Source organism: Ursus americanus, chromosome 6, assembly GCF_024610735.1.
Source record: "Ursus americanus isolate L20-20 chromosome 6, mUrsAme1.1.p, whole genome shotgun sequence".
Lineage (NCBI taxonomy): Eukaryota > Metazoa > Chordata > Mammalia > Carnivora > Ursidae > Ursus > Ursus americanus.
In genome coordinates, this window is record NC_142132.1 from 26,171,300 (window position 1) to 26,188,946 (window position 17,647).

Sequence of the window (17,647 nt, forward strand, 5' to 3'; positions counted from 1 at the left end):
AGTTGAATGGGACAGGTTCTAGGAGCTGGAAACAGGAGCCCACCTCTTTCTGGGAACAAGCTGACCTAGTGGCTTCTGCTGCCTGCCTCTCTGTAGGGCTCCTCTCCCCTTCCCCTTTCCTCACCTCACCTCTTCTCCTCAGTACCTCCTACTTCACTTCATCCCATGTCTACAGTCCATCTTGCTCTAATGACTGGTCTTAAAAAATACTGGAATGCCACTGAATTGTTCACTTTAAAATGATTAATCTATGTCATGTAATTTCACCTCAAAAAGAGAAAAAATACTAGGTGCTCATATTCATTCACCCAGATCAGCTAAGCTTGCCATCGTCCAGGACATGCCATTATATTAAAGACCTTCTACATAGGCTCACTGCCTCCCTACCACACCCCAGGTCATCTGCTAGGCAGCTGTAACTTCCCATTTTTGTCTGCACCATTTCCGAAAACTGCCCCAAAGATGTCCTCTCCTTCCCCAGGTCTGGTCCATACTAGAAGTAAGACAGGGAGAAGAGCACTGGGTTGAGTACTTGTTAGCTGTGTGACTTTGGGCAAGATACTTAACCTCTGTTAAAGTCTGGTTCCAGGAGGACTTGAACTGTTTACCTTAATCACCCATTCAACAGCACTGAGATGGTATTTCCTTAAAGAAAACATGGCCATTAGATCAGCTGGGGTGGGGGTGGGGGTTCCTTCCCAGGGGAGGTGAAGCTAGAAACTGAGGTTTAAAGGAGGCATTAACTAATTAGTAGACAAGAAGAGGGAGAAGACTGTTTTACAGACAAGTTCAAATTTATTAATCTCTCTGAATCTCAGTTTTCTTGCTTGTTCGATGGAGGTAATAACACCTTCTTCCTCCTAAGGTCGTTAGAAAAAGTAAGTGGGATCTCAGGTATGAAACACCTAGCACAGTGCCTGGTACATACTGTATGCTCGACACATTTTTGCTTCTTCCTTGACTTCCAACTTCTATATGTATAATCTAGAAGGGAACTTCAGATTCAGTCAGAGGAGGAAAAGTCCCTATCCAGTGGGTTGCTGGCCCCTTTGTCCACCCAGGTGATTGGTGATCACCATGGAATCTGGCCAAGCTAGTTGTTTGGAATGAGTGGCCTCAGGGGTAAGTGGTCACAGGATTGGGGGAAGGCAACCTCATGGACAGTAGAGAAAGAAAGGGTTCAAAGCAGGCAGTCCCTCTCCTCCACAATCTCTAATCCTCCAGTCAATCCAGGCCACTCCTGATACTCTAGAAATAACCGATAACCTCACAGAAAGCAGAAAAGGCTAAAGTAAATCGAGAACTGACTACATGGCTGGCATCAGGCTAAGTGACTGGGCATACCTTGTCTACTGATTTCTCACCAAGCTGCAGGTACCAGTTACAAGGGCTAAGGCCAGAGCTCAGAGTAGGGAAGTCAGTTGTCTCAAAGTTATTTGCTCTAATGAGGGGCAAACCTAGGTATCCCAAATTCCAGGCATGGGTTTGTTGCTTTAGATTCCCCTTACTCCCTCTAGTGCTGACCTCTGCCTGGGGGAATGTGAGGAGGAGACAGACACAGGCAGGGGATGCTGCCAAAGAGATACCTGTATGTATGTATGGATGGCTTCAGTCACTTCTCTCTGCAGCTACCCCCTCCCCTCCCACCCTTGGGGTGGGGGAATCCACAAGGTGGATGGGAATGCTGGAGTTCAGAGTGTGGCTGTGCTCACAGCTCCCCTCCCCCACCCTCTCCTAAGCATATGGAGGGGGTCCGCATCTTCAGGCAGGCCCTCTTTTCAATCCCCAGACTATGCATCTGCCCATCATTTCATGCTCCCTCAGCAAAAACAAAGGTGGAGAGAAGGGGTCTCATAAACACTGGAACCTCCACATCTGCAACCCTCCCCCAGCCAGTCAAGCCAGCTGTGCAGACGCTGGGCAAGGAGAGGGGGCTATCAAGCGCCCCCTCCCCCAAGTACAAAGGGGAGGAGAATCCCCTACCCAGTCTCGGCCAGATGCCCTAGAGAGGGGACACCAGGCCAGGTCCCCAGTGTCTACTCCTGGAGCCCACCTTAAAGCTTAAGCCGGCAGCTAGGGACCCCCCAGAAGGGAAAGGACCAGCTCTCTTTTCCAGACAGCTCCCTTCCCTTCCCTCTTCCCTGCTAATAGGTATTTCCTGTTTATGAGGCAGCTAAGGCTGGGCTTTTGGGAAGGGATGGAGATGGAACCCCCCCCCCCTTCCTAGGACTGGGCAGGGGAGTCCTTGAGGAGTGCCTGAAGGTTGGGAGGCTCCTCCCTGGGGAGGGAGTGTTCTTCACACTGACCGTGCAGACTCCCCCCCCCCAAAGCCTCAGCCCCTATGGGTAGCGGGCACTGGAGAGGTCTGCTTCCTGTTCTTCCCAGTCTCGAGGCCCTCAAAGGAGAGCAGCTTTCAGGCGAGGGGGGAATGGGGGGAGGCCGAGACTGGATGGAGAAAGGGGGAAGGGAGGAGAGTGTCTTGACTGATGAGTCAGAGCCCGCAAGGGGGAAGGATGGCCTGCGGATTACCCCCTCCCCAGTCCAACCTGGTGGTCATTCCACTGCCCCCCTCCCCCCAGGAAAACGCAGATCTCAGCCCTTAGGCGGGGGAGGGCGGGGACCCCACTTAATTAACCCTTTTGGCTCTAGTCCTAACTGGTCCAGCAGGCAAGGAAGGGGTGGTTAATTTAGGGAGGAGGTGAGTTGGGTTGCTACAGGAATTAGGATAGTGCTTTCCCCGCCCAGGTGGGGGTGGGTGGGATTTAAGGGCTTTCCAGAATAAAACTGGGGTCTCAGAGAGCATGGGCGGGGGGTGGTCGGCAGTCCCTTTTCCCTCCCAGAGCGCCGCCGAGGTGGAGAAGAGAGCTACACCTCACGGCCCACCCTGGCTCCGCCTCCCCCACTCCCGGCTCCCGCTTCGGCTCAGCGACGCTCCCAACTCGGCGGCGCCAGGAGGACGGACACCGAGTGTGAGGCTTCGCCTCTTATTCTTCCCCCCGCCCTTCCCCTTTGGGGTCTCTGCCTCCGACTCCTTTTTTAAAAGCTGCGTCACATGCATGCCGTTCCCTGAACGCTCCCGGCCCCTCGCCGCCCGCCCGCCGCGCGGCGCACGCACGTCGTCGCTCGCTGCGCGCTCGCCCGGGTCACTTTGACACGGCTCTCCCCTCCCACTAGCAGGCAATTAGCATATTAATAAAGCCCGGCCCAGCCCGGCTGGGGCTGGAGAACGGGCGCCTACGACAGCGAGAGCGCGAGCGAACGCGGGAGGGAGAGGGGGCGAGCGGCGGCGGCGCTGGCGGCGGGGAGGGCGGCGGGAGCGCACAGACACGCACACGCACACGCGCACACACGGACACACACTCCGGAGACGCACACCCGCGCGCACACACGCAGAGGCAGCTCGCCTTCCTGCCTGGCTTCCTTCCTGTCTGCTCCGCGCCTGACAGGCCCCTCGCTGCAGCCAGGGGCCGCCAGCACCGGGCCGAGGCCGGGCCGGGCCGGCGGCGAGGGCAGCGGGGCCGCGGGCGGCGGCGGCGGCTCATGCCCGGCCTGTCCCCGCGCGGGGCGGGCACCGTGACTCGGCTGGGCCCCCAGCGGCGGGCGATGTGAAGATGTCAGTGGGCTGTGCCTGTCCTGGTGAGTGGGGCGCGCGGCCGCCCGGCCCCTCCCTCCTTAGCCCTCCCGGCAGATCCCTCACCCCTTGTTTGGCGAGAACTTGTGTGGGGGGCGTCGATGACATGGCGGAGGTCGGGGGCTGAGAGGGGTATGCGGGGCCTTAGTCCGGGGGAGGGTTCTCCCCAAATGCAAATGCGCAGCAGCCCAGAGGCAGGGGAGGGGGTGCTAGGGGTAGTCTGTGTGTGTGTGTGGTGTGTGTGTGTGTGTGTGTGTGTGTGTGTGCGCGCGCGCGCGCGCGAGCGTGTTTTGGTGGGGGAGGCTAATTGAGGAGGGGTTTGGGGGGCTGAAATTCCCAGAATTCCAGGGTGTTAGCCAATCAGAAGTGAGTCTGGACTTTTGACCCCCCCCTCAGGTCATCATAGAGTTGTGATTGGCTAGTTTGGGTTGCCCCCCCTTCCCTGCTGCCTATTCCCTCTTACTTTTCTTGTGATAACCCCCTCCAGGCCGTTTCTGAGGACTGTGTTTGGGGGGAGGGATTGATTGGGGCCCATCTTGCCCCCCCCTCCAAATTTTCCTGCCTGTTGCCAGGGAAGATTAGTCCTCCTGAGGGACAGGAGCTACTCTGGGGAGGGGGGGGGCAGATAATTGGGCCCTCGGGGTCTGGCATCTCCACCCTAGTGGGAGGGGGAATATGGCAGCTCCAAGCAAGTTAGGAAATGAGTGATTTGTGGGAGTCGAGTTCAGGGGAGCAATATTTGACCCCAAAGTGAGAACTTGGGAGAGGACTCAGGCCCAGATCCCTGTCTCCCCAAAACATTTATCAGCTCTTGCTAGTGACAGCCTGGGTCTGAGTTCTTTCCTGGGGAGGGGGAAGGCTCTACCTCACTGCCAGGAGAAAAGAGGCTGTGACTGGAGAGGTAGTCTTCAGAAGGCCTCAGAACACTATCCTCATTCTCAGGACTCTGGGTTCTTGAATTATGTGCAACATCTCCTCTTGTCCCAGGCTGGAGTTAGCTTTCTTCTGAAAGTCAGGTGTCCCAGAATCTAGCCTGGTTTGGATCCTTTGCTTGTCCACATGCCCCGTTCTCTGGGAGCCCCATATCCTACAGCTGAACCCCCCACTACACACACACACACACACACACACACACGCAAACATATACACACAATTCCCAAGGGAAGCTGCCAGTGCGGAAGCTTCCTTGAAAATCATGTGACACAGGCCAAGCTGGGCTGGGTACACATTTAAAGTGCCTTGCTGAGGCTGACGTTTAAGGGGCATGGGGCCCTTAAGGGAGGAAGGACTGGTAGAGAGAGCCTGAGGATCCTGGAATATCCGGGTGTGGGAACCCCTGGCTCCTGCTGTAGAGGGTGGGGGAGAGGAGGAGAGAGAAGAGCTCGCCAGGCTGGAATCCTGCCTGGCCCCATCATTCCTGCTCCTTCCAGCTTGGTGTGCATGTTTATATGTGTATTTTCTTTATAATTGCCCTATGCTGGGTACCCATTCAGATCCATCCACACTGTGAGTCCTCCCCATGGCCTTCATCCTCCATCACCACACATGAACTTAGCAGAAACTAAGGCTCTGAACAAGCTAGAGGACTGAGTCTTACCTGCAAATAGTGGGTAGGAGGTGGGTATGGAAGGGTTGTCAGGTTGGAGGTAGATGAATTGTTGGTCCTGAAGTTGAGGCAGGGTACCTGGGTCCAGTAGGAGAAAGGAGAAAGTTTCCCCCTCAGTTTCTCTGGGAGCAGCATGGGGACAGGAAGAGGACCCATGCACAGGGGTGTGTTTGAGGGGGGACAGCTTCTGTCAGTGCCTTAAAAGACATGTTCCTTTTGTGTGTCTGGGTGGCCTGGCTGGAGGAAAGGGGAGCAAAAGATGGCTAAGAGTGGGGTGTTTTTTCCCTGAATGTGAAGAAGTTGTATGGATTGATACCACAGAGAATGGATGGAGGTTAGACTTCAAGGAGAACCAAATGGGGAGGGGCCTGAGAGTGGCCTGGTGGTGGGGAATGTTAGGAGTTGGAGTAAGGGAGGGGACCAGGCTTGTATGGATGGGTGGGAGCACATGGTTGAATACAAGGGCATCATGGCAGTGTGTACAGTCCAGGCCCAAAGACCCACCCCCCAACTTGAGCAGGCCTGGGGTGGGGGCCGAGGCGCCCTGGCAGGCCGCCTGCCTGCTGCCTGCCTGCCTGTCTGAGTCTCTCCTTTGTGCTCTGCTGTCTCCCGGCTCCTCCTCCTCCCCCAGCCCAGCAGAGACAGCACATGCCCCACACATGTGACTGAGGGAAGCCAGAGCACAGGCAGACCCACACACATGCAAACGCGGAAGGAAACACCACAAGATACACGCATACACACCCCCACCCCCCCAGCTCCCATAGTGCTTCTGGGGTAGGTAATAGCTTCTGAAGATTTGGTCAGAAGCAAGGAGAACCTCTGCTAAAGGGCATCACTGGGGCAGGGCAGGTTGCTGAGGGAGCCAGGGCCTGTCTGGGGCAGCATGTGGCTCAGAAGGGTTAAGGCAGGGAGGAGTAGGGGGAGGGGAGGAGGCAGCAGTGGTGGCGGCTGGGAGCCAGGAGAGGAGGATGGCAGAGCGCCAGGCCAACGGGAGGCCGGGCACAGACAAAGGAAGGGGGGCAGGCACACTGGAGGCCTGGGTCAGGGAGCTCCAGGGGCCCGGGCAGGGGGCAGTGCTGGTACCTTATCCTGTGGGTTGGGACAGGCTGCTGCCCTTCAGAGTTCCACCTCCAGGACTGGTACTCTTCCTCTTTTCTCCTTCATCACCTTTGTCATTCTTTGCTGCTCCCTGCTTTCTCCCCAGTGCCCCCCCCCCAATTTTAGGGCCTTCTAACTCCAACTTAGATTTGCTTTCTTTAGCTGGACCTCTTCTGCTCCTGTGCAAGTCGGGGAATTAAGTCAGAACTGAGAGAGGAGCAGACTTGCTAGAGAAGGGGAACCAGGAGCAGGGCCCCTTTTTGAGTAATGGGCTAGAGTCCTGATACATCTTGGTATTTAGGGGCCTTTCTTTCTGAAATTCGAGGAGACAAACTGGGTGGGAGTTCTGAGCTCTAAACTGGGGACAGAAGCCAGAGCACACACCCATCCCTCTTCCTCATGCAGACAGTCATTTGGGGCCTGGAGTGGCCATTCCTTGGAGGGGGAAGGGAATAGGAATGGCTGCAGTACCCCAGGGCTGGGCTTGTATGAGTGGGGTTGGAAGTCCCGGGTTCCAGTTCAGGCCATCCTGTCTCACTGATCTGTTCAAGTTAGCATCACATTTGGCCCTGTATTCAGTAAGGATCTCTTGAGGTACTGGCTATGAATGCACTTTGGAAAGTTTAAAGGCACGAAACAAATGACAGGAGTTGTCCTATCAGTAGGGGAGAAGTGTGGTCATCTCGGAGTTGGGCTGTTAATTTGGGAGTCAATGGAATGTATCAGTTCCTGGCTGTAGGGAGTATGTTGCAGGGTCTGGCTGAATGTCATACATTTCAGTCTGTTTGTGAAAGCTGGAGCATATCATATGGTCAGACCATGATGGAGAATGGATGCAGGTTTCAGGGAGGGTGGTTTATGGGGTAAGTTCCTGGGTAACAAACAGGGTGTGTATGTAATAGTCTGTCACAGGTTCTGGGGGTATAATGCAGTTTGGGTGTGTGTACTGGGGTCAAAGGGCATGTGTCACAGGTCCCAGTGTGTACAGAAGTCAGGGCTGTCATAGACTATGTATGTGTGTGTGTCCTGGGTTCGGGTTTATTTAGCATTTGAAGTATCAGGTACTGATTTATGTGAAAGTAAGATGTGTCATTTATCTGTGGAGGATGTTCACAGAGCCAGGTGCAATATTATTGCACGATCAACCAGTGTGTATGGCATGAGAAATCTTGCTGTGGGGCTGTGTGAATGTGGTTGGGGGGGCAGGGAATAAGGAGCAGAGACTCAAATTGCAAAGCAGTAGGAGGTCTATATGACTGTACCCCCTCTGTGTGTGTGTGTCCGTGTGTGTCCTTTTTCCTCTCTATCCAGGTAGTAGGGCCTGGACCACTACCCAAGTTTTAGAAACACCTCCTCTCTTGGGATCTCCCCCTTGCTTTGGAGAACAGGCCCTACTTCAGTAACCACATACCTTTTTTTCCCTGGGTTGGGGGGAGGATTCAGCAGCAGACTAGGTCCTTTCTGGGGACCCTTGGGTGGGCAGATGGGCCTTTGCTAGCTCTGACAGTGCCTCTCTCCCTTGCACCCAAGAGACTCGGGTGGTTGGGGGCTAGGGAAGGGGGTTAGGAGCTTAGCTGGGTTGGGGACAGGGAGCCTGGAGTGTCCCCCTCCCTCCAGTCACTGTTTACCCACTGAAGCAGAGTGTATCTCTGTCAAAAATAACCCCCTGGAGGCTCCCCCCAGCTGCTCTGGGATTTCACCAGCGGCTGAAGCCCAGAGTGGCAGCTCCGGCCAGCCTTCCACCTGAGAGATCACAGGGGAGAGGAAGAGAGATTTGGGGGACATTGGGGAGGCAGTTTGAAGATTCTGGGAGTCTCCAGAGAGGAGATCACCCTTCTCCATCCCTGCCAGTGGCTCTGGGTGGCCTGCTTACCCCTAAGCACCAGGCTTGGGGAGGGGGGAGGGGGGCTGGAGGCATTTCAGGTCCTGGCCCCACACACCTCCCCTCCATCCAGGTCTCTCCAGGCCCGACGTGTTCTGTCTCCATCTCTCTCTCTCTCTCTCTCTGTCTCTCTCGTCTCTCTCCGTCTCTGTCTCTCTTTTGTTTTTCTCAGCAGTCCTCCCTGCCTGCCTCCGTCTCTCCCTCCCTCCCTCTCTCCCTCTTCCTCTTTCCTCGCAGGGAGGGGGCGGGGCCGGTGGGGGCAGCTCCACCCTCCGCCCGCCCTGGGGCCTCATTCTGAGAGAGGCTCGGAGATCCGAGAGCGAGCGGGGAGGGAGGGATAGAAAGGGAGAAAAGGAAGGGAGCCGGCGGGCGCTGCGTGTGTCTGTGCGTGTGCAAGTGTGAGTGAGTGTGAGTGCCGGGCCCTGCCTCTCCTGCTGCCCCGGCGGAGGGGCCTGCTGGCCTGGGGAGGGCGGGCGGGCTGCTTGGAGGCAGAGGCAGCGAGAGGCGGTGGCGGGGAGAGCCGAGGAGGAGGAGGAGGAGAGAGGAAAGAGCGGAGCAGCCATTGTTGAGGGAAACCTTGCAAACAAAGAAGGCTCCGGACTCCCCGCGGCCCCCCGCCCCCCAGGCCGGCCCCCTGGCCCCCAGCCCCCGGCCCAGTGGCCATTGTAACTTTCCCCCGGGGCTGTGGCCGCCGCGGGGCGGGCCAAGGCTGTGCGTGCGAGTCTTTGTGCGGCCCGCGGAGTGGAGCTCCCAGCCAGGCCTGCCTGTCCCACTCGGGACATGAGCGGCTGAAGTTGGCCCCCTCAGTTCTCACCCCTGCCAAGGCCCCTCTGGGCTTCCAGCCGCTCCCTGCACCTCTCCTGGCCCCCTCAGTTCTCCCAGGTAAGTCTGGGCACCCTGCAAGCCTATTGGGGGTGGGTGGAAGATCCTGGGTTTGGCCCAGGCCCGGTATGCTAGCTGGGGGAGAGGTGCCCCAGCTCAGAGAGGCCAGGGCTCTCAGGCCTGCTGACCTATGGTCAGCCCCTAAAGGGAGGGGGCCTGCCCTCAGGTCAGGCTGGTTACCATGGAAATGCCCAGCTGGAGGTGCCCCCCTCAGCCACAGGATGCAGCTTCCATCCTGAGAAAACTTTACTAGTTCTGGGCTCTTCCTGTCTTCTTCCTCCTCCAAGGGCTCCCAGATTGCTAAAGGTTGTGTGTGTGTTGGGGGGGGGGGGCTATGTCTGACTCCAAGGCCGATGACACATCCCCTTCATCCCCACCCCCATTTTGCTCCCTCTACCCCTGCTGCTGGGGACAGGCAGCAACAGGGACAGATGGTCTGGGTGATGTTCCCTCCCCTTCTCTTCTCACTCCCAAGCCCTTGTGCTGGGGCTACTGGGAGTTGCTATGGCTCTGAAGAGATGCTGAGTTTGTTTGTGTCCATTCACTGGAGGTGTAAATAGAGGCCTCAGAGCTTTGGGCCTTAGCTCTTCAGAACTGTTACCCAGCCCCAGGCAATGTCTGTCAGGTCTCTGGTGAAAGAAATTGAAGCTCTGAAACTTTTTTCAGAATTAGAGAGGAACCCAGGTGTGCTGCCTCTCTTCTCCTGAGGGTCTTGAGCTGACACATTTCTTCAAGTAGCCCTGAAACTGTGGGGCAGGGGCAGTGATGCTTTTGGGGAAAGGATGGCCTAGCTAGGGGGCAAGGGCCAGGTCTCATAATCTAGACTCTTGGGTTCATTGGCCAGACCTGGCCTCTGGTAGGCTCTGGGAGCTGGGGCTTCCAACATGGCCTTAGTCTACTTGTCTATGGAGTGGGGAGACTTGGGACTGGCGGGATGGGGGGACTGTCTCTTTCCTAAGGATGTGGGCTCCTCATTCAGTCCAGACTGGCTTGTGAAGGCAGTGTGCTGTGCTGGGAGTATGTGGATGTGGCCTGTGAGAGATCGCGCGCAGGGTGAGGGCCTGTTGCAGGCACCCTGATCCTGCCTGGGGCTGCTGGGTTCCAGCTCTTGCAAGGCATGTCAGGGCGAGCTGAGGGTGGAAGCCTGCTAGGCAGGATGAGGCACACACGTGTGCAGGCACACACAGGCTCTGAGTCTTGGCACCTTCAGGAACTGTGTAATGTAGGTCCCTCTGGGACCCTCCTTTTGCTCATGTTGTAAGGAGGGGGCCCTGGAGAGATAATTAAATGATGCATGTTGGCACAGGGTCTTCTTTTGTCTCTTCCCCCTAAGGAACACAAGAGATTCTGTATCTAATTTGGGGAGGGGGCTTAGAAAGAGCCTATATGGTCACCCTTCCATGTGCAATCAAGTTTTGGGGATTCCAGAAAGCACCTATGACTGGGGCTAGGACCTTTGTTGCCGTGCCTCAGTTTCCCCACCTATCTGGTTGGGAGGGGGGAATAGGATTGCAGGGATGCCTGGTTCATACCCAGCTATGAATGTAATACTTCTTCCAGTCAGGAAATAGTACATCAGGTGGATAGGGGACACATGTGCACATTCACAGAGACACAGAAGCAGAGATCTCTGTCTAGTTACCACTTGCCTCCTAGACTGAGCCCCCTGGAACCTAGGTTCCTTCCCAGGCCTAAGTTTGTAAGTAGAGTGGAATCTATTGGAGGCCTGTCTGTCTCCCTCCCCCACTGCAAGTCTCAGAAATGAAAGGAGGTTGAGGCTTTGGGTTTCTGGTTTGGAGACAATACTAGACCCATGGTGGGTGTGGGGGAGGGGGCTGGGCTGATAAGGGAGTGGCCGTTGGTGGGGGAGGCAGAAGGCCCAACTGGTTATCTAATGGGAGGCACCCAGCAGGCACCCACTCCCCTTTATCTTTCTATCCCCTGCCCTCCTGAGACCCTGGGAGTGGAGGAGGGGCAGGGAGTTGGCAAATCCCCCCCCCCTTTTCCCCTCCTCCAGCTTGGTCTCCAGAGGGCAATAGAGGGGTGGAAATACTACAGGATATAGGAATCAGATCTAGGCTCAAGTCCTAGCTCTGCCAGTTACTAGCTCTATGATCTTGGCAAGTTCCCTTAAGCTTTCCGTTGCCTCATCTGTAAAATGGGGGTTTTAGAGTTGACCCTGCTACCTCACAAGGTAGTTGTGATGATTGAACAATATGATACAGACGAACAGGGGATTTATCAAAATTAGATTCTAATGCTTGGATATTCGTTTATTCTGTGGTATTGACATTTCTTCCCAGCTTCAATTTTGTCATCCAGGGCTCAGCCACATGAAGAAATGGGGTCTTAGGTATTAGGGCTGAGTATTTCTAGTTTCATGATAAAAAAAAAATTGAAGCTAGATTAGAAGCAGAGGTAGGTGTTCCTCAAGGTCATCCCCCTCCCCTAGTCCACCCATTCTGGGGGCTCTGGAAGACCAGTCCCTGTCCACACAGTCTAGGAGACTTCCAGGAAAGATCCTTGGGACTAAGGGGACCCTTTCTTCCTTTGCCTTCTAGGTTGTTCCTCAAAGTCATTCAAGCTGTACTCACCGAAGGAGCCCCCGAACGGCAACGCCTTCCCCCCCTTCCATCCCGGCACCATGCTAGATCGGGATGTGGGGTGAGTCTTATCCACTTCCCATCCCTTCTTCAGATGGAGTCCTGCCTGAAAGGGGGAGGGAGTGACACTCCCCAATAATTCCTGTCTTCCACCCCCATTCTCATAGCCTCTTCCCTTACACAGCCCAACTCCCATGTACCCGCCTACATACTTGGAGCCTGGGATTGGGTAAGTGGGGTCCAGTGAGGAGGGAGGTGCTTTCCATTATATGGGTGAAGGCAGAAGTGGGGGGGGTGGGGAGGCTCTTTTCCTACTGACCTCCCTTCTTTACTTCCCCCAGGAGGCACACACCATATGGCAACCAAACTGACTACAGAATATTTGAGCTTAACAAACGGCTTCAAAACTGGACAGAGGTATGGTCAGGGGAAAAGGGTTGGGAGGGGGAGGACCATCTGGGAACCCCTGTGGGTTGTCTTCTGACACACACACACACACACACACACACACACACACACACACACAACAAACTTCCTGCCCTGTGCTCCTTAGGAGTGTGACAATCTCTGGTGGGATGCTTTCACAACTGAGTTCTTTGAGGATGATGCCATGTTAACCATCACTTTCTGCCTGGAGGATGGACCAAAGAGATATAGTGAGTGGCCTCTGGGGGTCCTGCTGGTTCTGCTGTGAGAGTAATACTTCCTGTGTCCATCTAAGGACTGGGAGTAGGTATTTGTCTCTGGGGATCTGTTTTGGCAATGATGGCATCTGCTTGACCCCTTTGGTGGTCCTTCTGTTCTACTGAGTTTGTCCCATCTCTACAGCCATTGGCCGGACCTTGATCCCACGCTACTTCCGCAGCATCTTTGAAGGGGGTGCTACGGAGCTGTACTATGTGCTTAAGCATCCCAAGGAGGCATTCCACAGCAACTTTGTGTCCCTCGACTGTGACCAAGGCAGCATGGTGACCCAGCACGGCAAACCCATGTTCACCCAGGTCAGCAACCCAGCTGGATGTGGAACACTGAAGCACCTGGGTTTTATTCCCTTCCTTTCTCCCAAAATATAACCCAGCTATTCCCCAGGGAGGCAAAATGGGAAGTGGCAAGAGGAGAAGGGAGGGCAGGCATCCTGCAGCATCCATCAGGCATTTACTGAGTTTGTACATGATGGTTTTCTGGGCCGCAGGGGTACACCATGAACGAGAGCCTGCCCTCATTGACCTTGTAGCAGATGAGTGTATCATTAGCTACTTGGGAAGAGGACAAGGGTCTGTTCAACATTTCTGCTGTGTGTGTGTGTGTGTGTGTGTGTGTGTGTGTGTGTGTGTGTGTGTAAGGGCCGGGGGAGTGACTGGTGTATGAGGGAATGGTCTTTGTCAGTTATCACCCAGATTTATGGGCAGGTGGCAGAAATATATTCAGTGGGAGAGTTGTGAGCAAATGGGAGAACAGGTATACTTTCAGGGACGTGGGGAGGGGGCAGAGATGTGACAAGCTTGTCTCCAGGTGTGTGTGGAGGGCCGGTTGTACCTAGAGTTCATGTTTGACGACATGATGCGGATAAAGACGTGGCACTTCAGCATCCGGCAGCACCGAGAGCTCATCCCCCGCAGCATCCTTGCCATGCATGTGAGTTGTGGGTGGGACCCAAGATGCAAAGGACCCAAGATGCAAAGGGCAGGCAGTGGGAAGGGTGGCTGGAACAAGGTCTGTCATTTCTTGACCGCGACCTCAGACAGAGGGTTTGACGATCTTCATCTGAAAAATGGGTTTCGTAATAGCCCCTCTTCTCTCTTAGGAGTGTCGTGAGGCTCGAGTGATAGGGCAGATGAGCAGATGCAGCCCAGGTGCTAGTGTTCTTTCCTTTCTCCTCATCTAGGCCCAGGACCCCCAGATGTTGGATCAGCTCTCCAAAAATATCACCCGGTGTGGGCTGTCCAATTCCACTCTCAACTACCTCCGAGTGAGTCCTTGATCACCCAGTTTCTGCCCCATCCCATTGGGTGTCAGCTGCATGTCTGCTCTTCCCCTGACCACCCACCTCCCGGTCTCCCTTCAGCTCTGTGTGATACTCGAGCCCATGCAGGAGCTCATGTCCCGCCACAAGACCTACAGCCTCAGCCCCCGTGACTGCCTCAAGACCTGCCTTTTCCAGAAGTGGCAGCGCATGGTAGCACCCCCCGGTGAGTACCTTCACCTGCCCCTCCTCTTATCAGCATCTGATGACGCTTCCCAGCGCCTTTTCTCTCTCCTTGCGAAGCCCCTTCCTTGCTCCTGGTTCTGCAAGGTTGGGATCAGGGTAGGCTCAGGCTCCTTTGGAGTCAGAATGGGGAACAGGGGGCCTGAGGTCTTGCCCCTCCTGAATTTCCTTTCCCTGGCACAGCGGAGCCCGCACGGCAGCAGCCCAGCAAGCGGCGGAAACGAAAGATGTCAGGGGGCAGCACCATGAGCTCGGGGGGTGGCAACACCAACAACAGCAACAGCAAGAAGAAAAGCCCAGCCAGCACCTTCGCCCTCTCCAGCCAGGTACCTGTAAGCATCTCGGCTTTCTTCTCTCTTCTGGGCTGCCCTACTGCTGACCCCTAACCCTTGACCCTGTCCCAGCCTGAGCTCACTAGCAGGCAGAGAAGCAAAGACAGTTTTTTCTGGTGTACTCTGCCAGCATGGGCTGGCTCCTGTCACTGATGAGAGTCCTTGTCAGTCACATGCCATGGTTGTGATCACAGACCTAGACAGAACACCAGGACATAAAGAGGACAGAGACAGCCCTGAGAACATGGATGTTCAGGATAGACAGCTTAGAGGCACACATACCATCAGACACACACACTGACAGAGGGACACATGAATTTGAATGTGTGCGAATCTAGAATATGCACATATGCACATGCACACGCTTTCCCCATTGGTGGTTTTTTTTTATCTGCTTCCTCTGTCTTATATGTGGACAGAAGTTTAGGAGCCCCCTGAAGTTTGGGGGAGATGAACTAGGGAGCGAGAGGAGTAGATTGACTTCTAGAATCTAGTGTTTGTGGGTTAAAGGCTGTGATGCTCTGCAGTCCTTCAGTGGGAAGGATTCCAGGGACTGAGGGTGTCAGAGGAGTTGGGGTTTTAAATTTGGGTGAGAAGGGGTTGGGGGTGTTGAGTTTCCTAGGTGGGTATTGGGGCTCTCTGCTGCCCTGGGCCGGGCGAGCCCCTGCCCCGATTATGTTTGGGGACCTCCGCCACTCTCAGGATGTGATGGTGGTGGGGGAGCCCACCCTGATGGGCGGGGAGTTCGGGGACGAGGACGAGAGGCTCATCACCCGGCTGGAGAACACCCAGTTTGACGCGGCCAACGGCATTGACGACGAGGACAGCTTTAACAACTCCCCCGCCCTGGGCGCCAACAGCCCCTGGAACAGCAAGCCTCCATCCAGCCAAGAAAGCAAATCGGAGAACCCCACGTCACAGGCCTCCCAGTAAAGGCCTTGCCATGGCCACCCAGCGCTCTGCCTGCCTGCCCCACCCCTCGCAGTCCCAGGGAGCAGAAGACAGAATGAAGAGACTGAGCATCTAAAATGGGCAGCCTCCATCCACCCACTTCAGGGAGGAACTGGACTCGCTGGGGGCAGGTGCCAAGATTTGCCCCCCAGTGGCCCTGGGCTGGGCCTGGCCTCTGCAGAGCCTTTTGGGGGAAGGGGGTACTCATGTGGATGCCTACGTGGACCCTGGGCCTCTGAGAAATGTCCTGACCACCCCCCAGGGCATTTGCCTCCATCTTCACCCCAGGTTCTGGGTTCCCCATCCTCCTGATCCCACCCCCTTCAAGCCTGGGGTTGTTTATCCCACAACCCTTAGGGACTTAAAGTTATGGGGCTTGGTTGAGTGCCCCTTTCCTAAACCTTCCCTTAGGTGGCTGGTAGTAGAGGGGTAAAGCTCTGGCTCCTCCCTGCAGCCACCTGTCCCAGCTCCCAAGTTTTTTAAAAAATAATATTATTAAAAATGTAAGTTTAAAAAAAAATCACTCATGTACCCCCTCTTCCCCTTATTAAAAAGTCCAGCTACCTCCCTACTCCTGGTAAATGTGGGGCTTAGGGCCCAGGTGGAGGTGAGTGTGGGGGTAGGGGGGTATGCATTACCATTTTATACAGTTTGAGAGCTTCAGACCAAGGAGATACTTTGCCATCTCTCTTCCCTTTTCCTCTGGGGTGACTGGAGTTGGGGAAGGCATGCCTTGGGGTAGGGGGCCATTGATGACCTCATCTTTGTGACAACCCCCTGCTGTTGTCTCTGTCTCCCCATTCTCCAGGACTCTGGCCTGCTGTCCTAGTGCTTGTGACTCCCACTATTCCACCCCCAACCCCCTCCCCCATGGTGTGTATATTCTTGACAAGTCCTCCACTAGAGCAGCTGTCTTGGATGGGGGGAAGGGAGGCTCCCTCCCTCAGGAAGTGTGGAGGGAAGGGAGCGCCTTGTTTGTCGCGGTGTTTTTTGTTTCGTCTCAGTGGGGCAGGCATGGGATGGAGGGGGAGGGGCTCATCCACTCTCTCCAGTACTCTCTTCCCTTCAACTCCTCAAACTGTATCTAGTCCTCCCCTGTCCTCCACAGAGGGGAAGGAGCCACGGAGGATGGCCCAGCTCCAAGCCCACCTGGGAGCAATAGACCTCTGTTCCCCAGCTGAAGTAAAGGGTCTTCATCTCCAATAGCCCTTCCATTCCCTTCCTCATAGAAGGGAGGGGGGAAGCAGCCAGGATCCTCAGCTCTGTTTCACAGTTGGACACGCTCTGGGCCCAGGGTAAGGCCAGGAGTAGGGTCCCATGGGTCTGGGCCCAGCTCTGTGGCTTCGCTGCCTTTTCCTGTGGCCAGTTCCAGAAGTGTTAGCACCACCTCTCTCCCCCACTCTTCCTTCTGGATTCTGGGGTCCCCCACACCCAGTTTCCTTACTCCAGCTGTCACTGTTGGGAGGGTATTGTGTCAGGAGCTGAGGGAAGGGGTGGGGAAGATGGATGTCCCACCCCAAATGTAATGCCTTTTTTTTTTTTTTTTTTTTTTTTTTTGGGCCATTTGAGTCATGTATGGTACCGATCAATAAAGAGACTTTTTGGTTTGAGAGTGTTGTCTTGGTTGGTCATTGATGCCTAATAACAACTCAGTCCCAAGCAGTCTCCCCACCCTCCCTTTCCTACAGTCCCTAAGACCAGTTATTAGGAAGGAAGTAGGAATTAAGCTTGTGGATCCCCCCTTCAGTCTCATCTCACATTTCCCCTCACTCTTCTGCCATTGCTCCTCCTGTCCCAGACTGGCCCTGTCTCACTCGAAAGTTGACTTCCTTTTCCTCTGGGACAGTTGTTCCTCACCCCCAACTGCGATGGGGCTGCCAGACAGGTGGCCTTCCTGAAGCAGGTTTCCTGGGATGGTAGGCCCCAGATCAGACTATTGGGGGAGCGGGAGAGGTCCTTGCCTAGGCTTGGGTTGGAGGAGCTTTGGGTGGTCAGAATGACTGGGAGACTTGGTCCTGTTTTTTCAGTGAGATTCCTGCCCCTACCCAGCCTCCAGCCTATCAGCCCAGCTGAGCAATCTGAGCTGGTACCCCTGGTGTTAGGTCTTGGGTGGGGAAGTAAGAGAGTAGCTGAATTGTTTGTCTGCTTGTGACTTTGGGTGGGGACATGGAGGAGGATGCCTAAGTGCAATTGCTAGGGACAGCCTGAAGCTCCTTGGGTGGAAGGAAGAATAGCATGCTTTTTAGACTCCTTTCCAGGTGGTTACTCCTCACAAGTCCCCTTCTGTCTCACCATTAAAGAAGATTGGCAAGATAGGACACCCTGCTGTAGGCTGGGAATGGGATCTTAGCACCTACTAATTCCTCTGCTCAGACTGTTTTCATGTCAAGCAGGGAAGTCTGACCTCTCAGACTATTCCCCCGCTAAAGTCTTTGGATTCGAAGTAGCCTCAT

General features: G+C 55.2%; 1 protein-coding gene across 3 annotated transcripts; it reads left to right on the forward strand.

Moving 5' to 3' along the window:
* Positions 1–3,215: 3,215 nt before the first annotated feature.
* On the forward strand, positions 3,216–16,804 carry LDB1 (LIM domain binding 1). Of its 3 annotated transcripts, none has more exons than XM_045802957.2 (11): positions 3,216–3,636; positions 11,664–11,766; positions 11,890–11,934; positions 12,047–12,122; positions 12,259–12,361; positions 12,534–12,706; positions 13,218–13,340; positions 13,591–13,674; positions 13,771–13,894; positions 14,095–14,237; positions 14,946–16,804. In XM_045802957.2, the coding sequence occupies exons 1-11, from the start codon at positions 3,612–3,614 to the stop codon at positions 15,174–15,176; spliced, it is 1,230 nt and encodes a 409-aa protein (XP_045658913.1). In that variant the 5' UTR covers positions 3,216–3,611; the 3' UTR covers positions 15,177–16,804. The 3 variants fall into 3 exon arrangements, with proteins under 3 accessions (XP_045658913.1, XP_045658912.1, XP_045658914.1); XM_045802956.2 differs by having other exon boundaries at positions 3,369–3,636; positions 14,095–14,243; XM_045802958.2 differs by lacking the exon at positions 3,216–3,636 and adding an exon at positions 8,971–9,102 and having other exon boundaries at positions 14,095–14,243.
* The last annotated feature ends 843 nt before the right edge of the window (positions 16,805–17,647 follow it).

Coding starts and splice junctions, on each gene's coding strand:
- LDB1 (XM_045802956.2), top strand. CDS start 3,612: ATGTCAGTGGGCTGTGCCTGTCCTG. Junction 11,767..11,889: donor ATGCTAGATCGGGATGTGGG/GTGAGTCTTATC, acceptor TCCCTTACACAG/CCCAACTCCCATGTACCCGC. Junction 12,123..12,258: donor GGCTTCAAAACTGGACAGAG/GTATGGTCAGGG, acceptor TGTGCTCCTTAG/GAGTGTGACAATCTCTGGTG.